At 37.3% G+C, this 12536-nt stretch overlaps 1 protein-coding gene across 15 annotated transcripts in view; it reads left to right on the top strand.

Annotated features, from left to right (window-relative positions):
* The window catches only part of ESRRG (estrogen related receptor gamma), a 471624-nt gene that overhangs the window by 262447 nt on the left and 196641 nt on the right, over positions 1-12536 (top strand). Inside the window, exon 1 of one of the 15 annotated variants that reach the window (XM_065589439.1) lies at positions 8630-8706. The exons of 11 other annotated variants lie outside the window; for them this stretch is intronic. Coding sequence is in view for 2 of the 4 variants with exons in the window: in XM_005288736.5 (XP_005288793.1) it covers positions 11473-11528 (56 nt within the window). In the remaining 2 variants the exon portion in view is untranslated. Of the gene's footprint in view, positions 1-8629; positions 8890-11298; positions 11533-12536 lie in introns of those variants that run through there. 3 more of the 15 variants (XM_065589435.1, XM_005288736.5, XM_008179075.4) reach the window with 3 other exon arrangements.

The following is a 12536-nucleotide window of genomic DNA, read 5'->3' on the forward strand; positions in this document are numbered from 1 at the left end:
TTTCTCAGGCATTCAAGTAATCAAAATTAGGGATAGCTGCAGGCAGTTTCAAAGAGAATCCAAGCAGCCCTTCTGCATTGCTCACTAATGGTGACTGCCTTATTTTGGCAGTAATAATATTTTGGGTGGGTGGGCGCATGTGTGTGCACGTGCATATGAGAGAGAGGGCATCTGTTAGTGCCCAGTACCATTACCTAGCAGTTTAAGTCAGGAATTTAAATGTTAACCTATCACCTTGAAACTGCATTATGCTGTGTAAAATGTGTACTGTGCTTTAAGACATCTACACCAGTCAAATGTGGACACCCTTCCTCTCCACCCCCCCCCCCACCCCATGTTAGAAATCTGTATATTCAAGTACATCACTGGCTAAACCTTTCCCAGAGTGGGTTCTTCGAACTCCAGACTGTGTAGACAAAATGCCTGTTCTGTTGAGCAGAAGATCTGAGGATAGGGAAAGGGAGTGGACCAAGGAGACAGATTCAGCAGGTATGTATTTGTCACAAAATGCCAGAATAAAGTCCAAATGTCTATAGAGCTGTGTGATTATAATTTTTTCTTGCAGTTTAAAGCCCTAACCTGTATTATAACAGGCTTAAGTCCTGTCATAATACATGTTTGATCTGGAGATTTCAGCTTGTACAGTTTTTGAGTCATTCTTAACTTTTAAATGAGAAGATATTAATTTTGAAGGAATTAGGTTGACATTTTCTCAGACTGAAACAAATCTTGCACAAGTTAGCAAGACTAGCTGCTAAAGGTGCCTTAATGAAAACTAGTGCAATGTGGGAGGTTTAACACTTCTATTGAATTCGGTGTATTAAAAACAGTCAAAATGGAGCAGGGAAAGTAGCTTGGTATTGAATCTCCCCTTTAGATTCTTGGGCAACTCCTCAGTTTTCAATTCTGATGGAAATAATGCTTTAAAATCTTCAGATTTGGGAATATTTTTCTCTGAGGCTGGCATATCTTTTGAAAGTCTTGCTGGTGTTTTTTGTTTGTTTGTTTTATTTTTTTAACCAGTTCATTTTTTGATAACATGTGACAGTTCAAGTTTTTGGTGTGGACAGGGGTTATGTGACTGCATTCCCCACAGGATCTTGGGGGGCTGCAGTGGGAAGTGTTGAGTGTTGAATGTTAAGCTTGTTCCTTTGTATGGCTTAGAAATCTCTGTTGTCCAGAATTGTACAGATAAGGCAGACCCATTTGCTTCATTGTCAGGCAATGTAGCTGAATAGAAATGCAAATGTGACATAAGGGGTCTGTGCTGGGGAGGCTTTTGCTGCTGCCTTCTGTAGCAGTGCTCCTGGTTGTAAGAAAATTCCCACAGAATCCAGGATTTTGCTTTTCATTTTTATTAGCTACAGGTTACAGAAAAGACTCTCTGAAAGAAAACGTATCTCTTTTGCAGATGCCTTTATTTTTATGCAGTGGAACGGCTCAGTTTTAACTCCCTTATCAAGAGCTGCATGAACTGCCCAGACTAAATTGGGAGCATCTCCACACTGTTTGACAAATAGATTTTTTTGTAAACTGATTTAGCCTTTTCATTGTTTGCGTTTCATTATATTGCAGACTTCATGTCACAAAATCGGTATTCATTCAAAATAGAGAATTTAGAGATCGGACTGTAGCCAGATTAAAAAATATTGCATAGGTCAGGTCTATTAACCATAGAATAATAGCAAGTCAGTGATCCAAGGGGTAGTTCTTCAGCAGAGAAGGGCTAACATAACTGAGGTCAGGAGTCAGACCTCCGGACTTCAAATGTGGCTGTAGCCAGATTTACAAGTAAATCTACAAGGAAAACAGGAAAAGTGAAGGAACTTTGCAGTGTATGTGAAGAGAGAGGCAACCCAGCCCTTTTATCTTAAATCTCAGCTTTCTCAATGAGTGAAGAATAAAATTCTGATTTGCTTATATGCTTTACTTTATTCAGACACTCTTAACACAGTTCCTTGTTCCAAAGCATGATCCAAGAATCTAAATCAGGTTTTAGAGGATTTATTTAGAAAATATATTGAAAGACAAATGATTCTCATTTTGCTGCTTTGTAATATTGAATACAAACTGAGAGCATTTCGAACATACATGTAGCAAGTCCAAATGGTACAAAAGCATATACATACTGCTCTTAACGATGCGAAAAGAGTTTAACGCCTCAAAGGCTGATAATCTGATGTGAGAGCAAGGAGTTCAATCTGAGAAAAGTTGTGATTTGTATTCGAATTATGTTTTGTTTCTAAAAGATGTTTATGCATTTCACTCTGATCTCTGACAGTACTGAAGAGATTCTTGCATCCCTGTAAACAACGGTGTCCTAATAGCTTCCCATGGAAGCCACTTCAGATTTTCCTACAATAACACCTCCTTACCATCATTCCCATGCTAATGAACCAGAGATAGTTGGGCTAGGGTGACAAGATAGCAAGTGTGAAAAATCGGGATGGGAGTGGAGGGGTTTTAGGCACCTATATAAGACAAAGTCCTTAATATCGGGACGCTGCCTATAAAATCAGGACATCTGTTCGCCCAAGTTGGGACCAAACTAGTGAAGTGCTGAGCCATCTCTTTGAGCCATTGACAGCAATGGGAGTTAAGGAGCCCAGCACATTAGGAGAAACTCAGTATTTCTCAGGACAGCATTATTTGAACTCAGGGGAAGAGTCATCACTTCTGTTTTTGACTGGGTTGTCTGTATAATTGAAGATCGTGATGAAATTTATTTGTTACCAGTGTAATATCCGATACATTCTCTATCTAGGGACTATATCCTGCAAAATAGTAGAGGTCTGTAACCTGTAACCTCAAAATTGTAACTTAGAGGTTTATTCCTGAAGGCTTTACTCAGGCAAAAATACCAGTGAAGCCAATGTGAGTTTTGGCTGAGAAAGACCTAAAAGCTCAGGTTCTAAGAGGGAAAAATGTATTGTATATTGAACACATTAGTATGTTGACATGATTTTGAGGTCAGTTGGCTTGGATGTTCTAGGTGGAGAAAGCTGGACTTTGTGGCAAAGTTAATAAAGTGACTCCGAGGTAGCCTCAGAAGTTGAACCTTTAATTTTCTGTGTCCCATGTCTTGCTTCCACATTTGTTCACATTTACCTTTTTGTGCACAAAAAACTTGGATGACCATATGGAGATGGTCAGGTTTGAGTATATAATGTGTATATATACACATGCATGCAATATAATTGATAGGACCCAATTTTCAATGCTAAGCGCAATAGAAGGGCACTGATTTGTAAGTGCATATGTGGCATTTTGCAGTAGCATATATACATTCATTTTTGCAGGTGCGCACTCATTGGGCCTCCTTTAAAAATGTGGCACTATCACTTTCATTGCTTTATTTACTATTCTAGTATTTAATAAAAATAATTCATTGTTTTTTCTGTTCAGGCACGAAATATCAATTCTGTCAATGTAGCAGAGTTTAACCAAATCCCTGGGAAATGCAAAGGCTAAAAAAGGTGATAGAACTGGTGAGACGTAAAGACTAGTTTCAGAAACCTAGTTTTGCTTATCTATAAAGAAGGAAACCTCGAAATCTATCTAAATTTGCAGGCACATGAATTAAGTTGGATAATGGTAAGCATAATGTTTACATCTCATAGAGCTAAATTTATTGATTGAGATTGAATAATTGAATAGGACTAACTGCCTGATCAATAGAAATGAGGCTGGTAGTGGGACAGGAACGCAGGCAATAATGGAAAGCTCCAGCCACAAAAATATCACATTAGGACTATATTGTCTCATTGAATCTTCTTTGCTAATACAGGTAGAAAAAATGTGAATGTTTTCATTGCATTAGCCACAACAAATAAAGGCAAGACCCACTGTATTTAACAACATGATTCTAATACATTGTAGTCAAAAAGTGTTAAAGTGGTCAAATAAAATGAAATTGTATAAGCACATTAGTGACTGCAGAAATACTATACTGCATTAGTGCCTAGTGCTACCTGGTACATTTTTTGAATGAGTTATCGTGCACTTTACAGCCATGAGTATGTGGCAAATTCTTTTGGGTGTGGAGAACAGCATCTCACCTGAGCTCAAATGTGTTATCTCAGGACTTTCTTTAACCTCATCCAAGTTCCAATGTTCAGGTGGGCTGGGCTGCAAGACTTGGGGTAAGTGTAATCAGTGGTGAAACACGATTTTCTTTAGACCTACTCAAACCAATTCCCCATCTGGAACCTGCATGTTCGTAACTCACTTTAAAAACAACAACAACAACAACAACAAAAGTCTTTGTATTACATTCATGGGGAAAAGCACAAGAACCCCACAGAGACTTTGTGTATGTATGTACCTGTGTGTTCTCAAAATTAATTTGGCTGGCAGCCTGGACAATGTCAGTGTTTTACATTTCAGATGTTAAGGGCCCAGTCCACGTTCAAGTAGTCCCACTAAAATCAATATGAGGGTTCAAATAAATAAGGACTAGTTGCATGACTTAAAGCTTTGCTGGGTCAGGCCTTAATAATGGGCCTTCATGCTTTATTAAATGTTGTCATTTTAATATTTAGGATTCCAATTTAGAGAAGGGAAAAATAATCTAATATTCCCCCACCCCACCACCAATACCAGTGAAAATTCTCTTTGATTTGTTTAGCTTTCTATCTCAAGAAGTATTCCAAAACTGATTAAACTTACCCCAAATTCTTCCATCTCAATTGAACATCAGAGTTAAGATGGAGAATATCACCTAACTTCTAAATTAGTGACATACTTCCATGTGAAATTTGCATTCTTTCTTAATAATAGTAAATAACAAAAGTACAATGTCCATGTGGACAGTCCCTGGGGTGGGAGGACAGTCTCCCATTTTTCAGTATGCATGGTAGGTGCTTTTTTTCTTGTCAATATTTACTGTGGCTAAAGGTTGAAAGTTTAGTATAGTGTTCTGTGCATCCTTAAAAAGTGCAAGCACTTTAAACTATTGTTTTAGAAATGTGCATTTGATGTCAGGAGAGAGCACGCAGAGATGACCTTGGTGTAAGTGATGGTTCCAGTCATCTAGTGTACGGACAAAAGATTTCTGAGGCTATGTTACTTGGCAGTTCAACATGATCTGGCTGTTTGTTCTTCTCATGTTCCCTGATTAACAAAGGAGAGAGAACACGAATGTAGTAAAAGTGCTGCATAGATATAAGATGTACAGTAGGACCACTACCGTTGTGGGAGGACTGGATAATATACAGTGAGTGATAGAAACTGAGAGTGGTAGGAGGGTGAAATTTGTTTCACTTTGTTCCATGTGACTTGGGTTTATTGGGAAGGGGGGGTAACATTTTTGTATGCAGTCAGAGAGCGTGTTCCGTAAATCTCTTCAGTTGCCCGTTCCCTGGGTGTCGCAATAGATTAAGTCGCTGTGTGATGATATGACACCGCCATCACTCGTCTTCCTGGGATATTGCTGGAGGCAACAACAAACCTGTGTCTTTGGCACATGTGAAGGAATTTAGAGCTTGAGGGGTTAAATTACACAGGCTCCCCTGTGGATCAGCTTATGCTTGGACAGTAATAATAGCAATAACATTAATAATAAAAATGCCAGAGCAAAGGGAGTGGAGGGGGAGTAGGGGGAGAAAGAGAAAGAAGAGTGATGGAAGACGGGCTGGGATAGTCAGGATAAAAACAAACTGCAGATAATGTGTTTTTGTATGGCAGGTGTATCGGCCAGAAGTCAAATTTCATAGGGGCGCCTGCAACATGCACATGCACAAACACATATTACAATAGCTTTGAGGATAGCTAGTGGCTTTTGTGTGTGTGTGTCTGTGCTGTCGCTTCAAGCCATGATATCCTAGGGCAGTGTAACAAGCAATTCATGTCAGCTCACGGTAAAGATTATTGGTGTTTTCACTGGGGAAATATTTGCACTCCATCTTCTTCTTTTCTATTTTTAGCTCCTTGAGCTTCCAGTCAGGTAGGGAGACAAGCAAAAAAAAAAAAAAAAAAAAAGATGCTGCCGACCCATCAGCTCTTGTACCTCAATTAGTCAGAACTAAAACCCTAATCTCACTTAGGAATGGCTGTTGATGTTAAGTTTTTCTTCTCTGCCGTCTTGTTTTGTGGGATCCTATATTTCATGCAGGTTGCGGAGGGGAAAGAAAGACTGAGAATTAAATGTTTTTGTTTTTTTGTTCTGTTGGCAAACAAACCTTTTTTGTGGAAAAATGTTTTCTCAAATATAAGACCTTTGAAAAATAAAAGGTAATTCAAAAGCAGAATAATGTGGACCCTTCTATTTTATTCCTGTATGGAAATGCCACTGTCACAATAAGGAACAGCAATTCATTGCTTTGGAAAAAAAGAAATATGAATTTGTGCTCTTTCAGATTTATTGTTTATCATAATCATCTTTCTAGTGAAAAGGGCTAATTTACTCTTTCTATAGGAATATTTTAAGTGTGATTATCATAATACCACAGCTGCTGAAAAGGTCTAAAATAGGACATTGACCTTGAATGTGTTTCTGCATTTAGCATTTGGTGCTTAACATTCAGGAAACAATATAACTGCAACTCATTTATTAACGTGTAATCTCAAAATGTTAACTCTTGCTCTGTAAATACATGCCATAAGGATTGTTGAAAGCTTGCGGTATCCCATGAAGTACATGTGGTATTTTATCAGTGTAAATATGTATAAGATTTTCAAGATTTCTGCTGGGAATACTCAATAACTAAAGTAAGTTTTCCCTTTGGTACTGCACTAGTTTATGATTTAATTTTTACAGACATTCCACCAGTCATATTATTAGCTTCACAAAATGAAAGTGAAATAATCCTGTATTAATTAAACAGAGCAACTGAATTCCCTCAGTCATCTTATCCTTGGCTGTCTGAGACAGTAACGCACTTCTGCTTCTCTGAAGAAACTTACACTAGGATAAGAGCTTGGTGTAATCGAAAAATATCAATATTGGCGCGGATGCTCCATTTATCTCTAATGAGAATAGACTTTTTTTGGATGTTACGCAATGGGTGGGCACTTTTTTTGGCTTTGGAAAAGGTATTTTGTTCAGTAGAACGGTTTTCACTTACAGCAGTATGAAAGGGTTCTGTTCTGTATCAGGGAAGGCAGTCATTTAAATATCAATGCCCATGTCCTTGAAAATAAAAGAAATAGAAAATATGCCGTGTTTTATTAAGATCCGGTGACTTGAATGTACTTTGGTAATATGGCAAAGTGATTGCTGTGATTTCTTAGAGAAGAAATTTTATCTGCTAAAGTTTTAAAAAAATAACCAACCAACCCTCAGCTTTGTGTATAGGACAATTCCTGGTCTATGGTGAAGTTCTAAAGCACATTTTGAGATAGTGTTGGGGTTTTTTTGGTCTAAGATCAAAGCAAGGAGTGATTAATGCTAAATACAGATTGAAGTAGCAGATGGTTCTAAAGTAATTACCTGCTACCCGTTGCCCAACTATATACAAACGTGAACAAAGTTTGCAACTTTTTTAGCACAAAGGATTTTTTTCAACATTAACAGTGTGTCCAGAGATGCACTGTGTGCCTTCTAAGAAAGAGCACAAAAGGCAAAACTCCAAAATCAAAACCAATTATGTGTCTAAGACAGCAGCAGAGCGGTTTTAATGCTGGGCATTCAGTAGCATAACACAAATGTGTTTTTCTTTGACAGTAGCTCACCCAGTTACTTTGCAGAGGGGCAAAGAGGGAATAACAAATACACACTACATTGGTCCTCTCGTAGTTCATTTCAACCAACCAGTGATATTTCAACATTTAATTCAAACTTTATTGAAAATATGATAGATTTTGCTGAGGTGGGGAACATCCTTCCTAACTAGAATAGGTTCAGAAAGAGTATTTGTTTTAAAATAAGAAAAATCTAAATCAGGCCGGTGCTTGAATTTTTGATTTTTTTGTCCCTTCCCAACTGTCTTTTCCCTCATTGCTCTTTTAAGTAAATATAATGCACTTGGCACAACGTGCTGTGCTGCTTCTGTAAAGTGCCACTGAATCTTTACTTCTTCGGTTGCCTTGAGGTAGCTGTGGTTAAGGAATCTGGCTGCTTGGGTGCCTTGAAATGTCGATTGCTTTTAAGTGTGAAGACGCTTAAAGATGTACTAGGGATAATTATACGCGCAGAGAGATGTGGAGATGCAGACACTGCACAGTAATTCTCATTGACTGGTGCAGACACTCATGACAGTTCCTCCCCCTCCTTCTCTTTGATTCCATTTCTACTGTGTTTTGTATACTCCTTGTGGTAAGATTTTGCACTGTAGATTTTGATAAGTTAGTTTCAGACGCGTGAGTGTGTACATGCGGGCTTGTTCTTAATCCATACCCTCTGCTGAAATTTTGTAAACCAGTGGCTGCCTTGATTGTATTCCTCCCCCCAGTGCTTTTTATTCATTTCAAATGTTGTGCAAGAAAGTTTACTGAGAAAACTTAACTACACACTTGCCTCCGTTATCTGCTGTAGTAGCCTTTCATTTTTTTTAGCTGAACAGTAACTGGGGAAACCGAAGTTCAAGAATGTAGTTGGAATTCCAGACCCTGACCTGGTGGAGGTGGCACTTTCAGTCCCAGGGGAGGAAGCTAGCTGCTTTGTTTATCAACACGTAAAGTATAGCAGCACTGTGTTTCTGGTCATCTAAGGAGCAGCACAGCAGTGAAGGCAGCTGCTTGCCTGGATGAAAGATGGTTGGTGGAAAGGTAGTGATGGTTAATAGGGGGAGAGAAAGATTGGATAGGGAGGGAAAGCAAAGGGGTAGTGGAAACTATATGAACATGAAAAGGATGGAAGACAGACCACAAGAGAAGGCATAGACTGTCAGATTTTCAGCTGCTGAGTATAAATATACAGTCTAAAAGATAATGAACAAAAGTAAACATGAGGTAAATTTTGGTCTGATAAGGTTTAAGATGGCTTAATAATCATATTTCAAATGATATATGTTCCAGTAAAGATGATGATACTGTACTTTAAAAATGACTTGTATCAAATTACTCATATATATAGATCCTTCATGGATTATTTTTTAATAATAAAACACACACAGGTACAGGGTCTGAAGGAATTTCAAATCCAAATGCCAGTATAGTTAGAAAATAGCTACTTTATAGTGAGCGTATATGTATATTCAAAGTTATACATTTAAACTAAAGACATTTATTGGTTTATATGTTGTTGGAGATGTGCATGAATAAACCAGTTAGTGGGATTTGGACTTTGGATTTATATGGAAATCAAGATTCCTATAGCATAGAATAAATATTTAATTTTCAAGTGCTGATTTGGTTCCCACAACCACAGCATTTCTTTTATCAAAGTGCTTTTTTAAGAAGGGGTTTTAATGCCGTAAAATGATATTCCTCTTGTTTTAAGATTTGATCAAAACTAATCTTTTTTGTCTGTATGATGTGTCTGCAGAATGCTTGGGCTTTACTCTACATCTCAGAGCTCTTTTAATTCACTGCTCACAACTGAATTTACATCTTAATTACAAAGTTCACATTTAACAATATAGACAGCATAATGCTACTGGTAATTAAGCTTTTACTACCTGCTTTTATACAGTAGTGAGAGCCATAGTTTTGCTGTGTGAAGTCTGATCCTTAAACTTGCATGTATTTTATGCCGCATATGTAAGGAGCAGGCCCATCCTTTACATCTGGTTAAATACATTACACTGGAAATCACTCTCCGTCACAAAGAGCTTCAAACACATCTATTGCATTTATATATTTTAGACTTAATTTCTGGGGTTTCTTTCCCCCAAAAGCTGTGTAATAGATTTGAAGAGGACATTTGTGTTCCCATTTGTGAATGGTATTAATGCATTCTGAGGGTGTGCACTGGTTTGTTTTGATCTTAAAGGTTGTCATTTGCATCATGTAGAACCCCAGTCACAAAAGATTTGTGCACACTAGAGCTGAATTATAAAAAATTGTGGGTTCTCCACTCTTAAGAAGGTAGCAGTCATCTCCTTGTCATAAATAGCTGGTATTTATTTCCACTGCAGGCTAGTAGAAAAAAATCTTTCTCTGAAACCAGAAAATAAATATATTTTAGCTGTAATGTTAATAATAAACTGTAGCTTTTGAGGGAAATTTATCATACCCCCATTTTTCAGCTGCTCCTTTTAAAATTTGTATTTTCAGTGTAAACAATGTCTGATTTTGTGTATGATCACTTGTTTAAATTGGTTTATTCAGTGAGTTTTCTTTATGAGGTGGATGACTATGACTTATAAAAGCAAGTGGTTTGGAGCTATTAGGTTCAAAGATGATTATGTAGGCAATGGCATATATACAAGTAATGGGTTTGATATATTTACTTTCCTTCCAGTTTGGTAAAATTTGCTTTAAAAATAAATTAAAAACCTGCAGGGGTACGTATGCAGACCTACCACAATGCAGTCTGATCTTGTTAAAATGAAACAGGCTGAGTTTAGTCCATTATAATCCCTGCTCAGTTACAAAAGAAATTGATCAGTGCAGGAGCTTTTCTTTCTGTTTATGAACAACATCTAAATGTTTTGCATTTGTGGCTAAAGTGTTAAATATGCCCATATTAACATGTATCTACTATAGGTATATGTACACGTATGTGTTCTCAACAATGTGTGCACCTGTGCTGTTAAAACAGATGCATTTTTAAAATGTAGTTTTTCTGTCAAGTCTGTACTGAATGAGATTTTCAGTTCTAAATATATAGATATACAATTGACAACAAAACTTACAGTTAAAAGTTCAATTACCCAGAATCTTTAGAACAATTAATTTTGAGTTTAGGTGCTCAGTATGTACCAGAAAAATTAGAAGATAAAAAATAATTTATGCATGAAAAAAAGCAAAAGCACTTAAACCCTTCCCCCCCCCAGCAATCCCCTCCTCCAACAACAACAATAATGGAATAAACAGACAATGGCAGCACAAACTTAGTTCTCTACCTTATGATGAATTCTTCACAACATTAACTGAGAGTCTGCATGTATTTCTTCCATTCAAGGTACCTGGCTAACAGTGTTTTAAGTTACAGAAAACATCTAGTGCCTAGAGAGTTATGCTAATTAGTTTTTCTTTGTAGCCCCTTAGAAAATATTGGTAGCATTTAAATTTCTTTTTATTAACTCCCTACTCTGTTTTTCAGTCTTTCAGTTTCTCCACCCCTCTCTACCTGCCTGGCTCTTCTCAATCTGTGCAGCCTCTGTTCTGCACACATCTGATTGGCTAATGTGCTACCAATCCAGTATCTGTCTGGGCCAGTGGGACTGCATATGTAAAGCCCTACTTCATATTAATAAGCTCCAATCGGGGCTTTAAGTCCTTGATTAGGAGAGTGTGAGAGCTTTTGGTCCCAACTGGCTGTGCCTATAGGCTTGTCACCAGGAGAACATTTGTGTTAATTGCACTGTGCTCTGTCAAGGAAACTTTGATTTATTGCTGGGGTGCACAAATAATGGTTGCCGAGCGCACATGGATTCGGTAGAACTTTGCCTTCCTGAATCTTTTTCCCTTCACTACGAAGAAGAGTAGGTACCTTTCTTCCTTTCTTTTTTTGTTCTTTTTTTTAAATGAAAAAATGTAAACATTGATTCAGGTAGTGCTCTGTGGCTTCTGTGTGCATGAATGGTCGTTTGTGTCTGTCTTGTCTTTTTTGTGCTGAGGGTGATCTGCTAATTCAGTAAGTGGAGAATTGTTCTCTGACTACAATGTTACCTTTGAGTCAAAGCCCTGTGACTGTCAGTAAAACAGCTGTGTGACAGTCACTTCTTATTCAGGTACTAATAATAGGCACTTGGCACAAATGCTTAGTGAATTGTTAAAATATGCCTTGAAGTAGGACACATTTTCCCAGGGAAAAAAAGGTTTAAAAATAATATATTATGAAAATGATTTATATTAGTGCCTCTCGTGTATTTTCAATATGATAGATATTTTGGTCTCCCTGTCATTTCTGTCTATGCAGAGTTAGCAGGGAAAATAACAGAACTGTTAATACCTCTTTAAGGATGAATATTCACAACTAACCTTCCACAATTCAGGTCTAAAATACTGTTCAACCAGCACTTCACTGACATATCAGTCTATTTAGTAACAAGGAAATGGTGTGCCTTTTAATAAAGGAGAAGAAAATACTGAGGAAGAAAAGAACCAAACTGGTTTTTAATGTTTTGTACTTTAATAGAGAACTGGTGGAACGAAGTACATTTGTTCCAACTAGCCTGTAGTCTGTTTTGTTTTATTTTGTTGCTTTTCCCCCCGAAAAAGACATACTTTTTAATGTATTTATATATATTTGTAATTTATTGTCTATATATGAGAGAGAGAGAGAATTGTTTCATCTGTACCTATTAACTACCTAGTTTTGTATACATTCAGGTATACATACTTGGATTCTCTGAGATAAAAAGCAGAAAACCCAAACAAAATCCAGCATTGCTGATGAGTAGCTTATAAACTTGATTTCAACGTATACTCAGGATTAAATATTAGTATATCACGGGAGCTGTCATTGATTCATTTTTCTTTATGTCAAG

The sequence above is a fragment of the Chrysemys picta genome, chromosome 3, assembly GCF_011386835.1.
Source record: "Chrysemys picta bellii isolate R12L10 chromosome 3, ASM1138683v2, whole genome shotgun sequence".
Lineage (NCBI taxonomy): Eukaryota > Metazoa > Chordata > Testudines > Emydidae > Chrysemys > Chrysemys picta.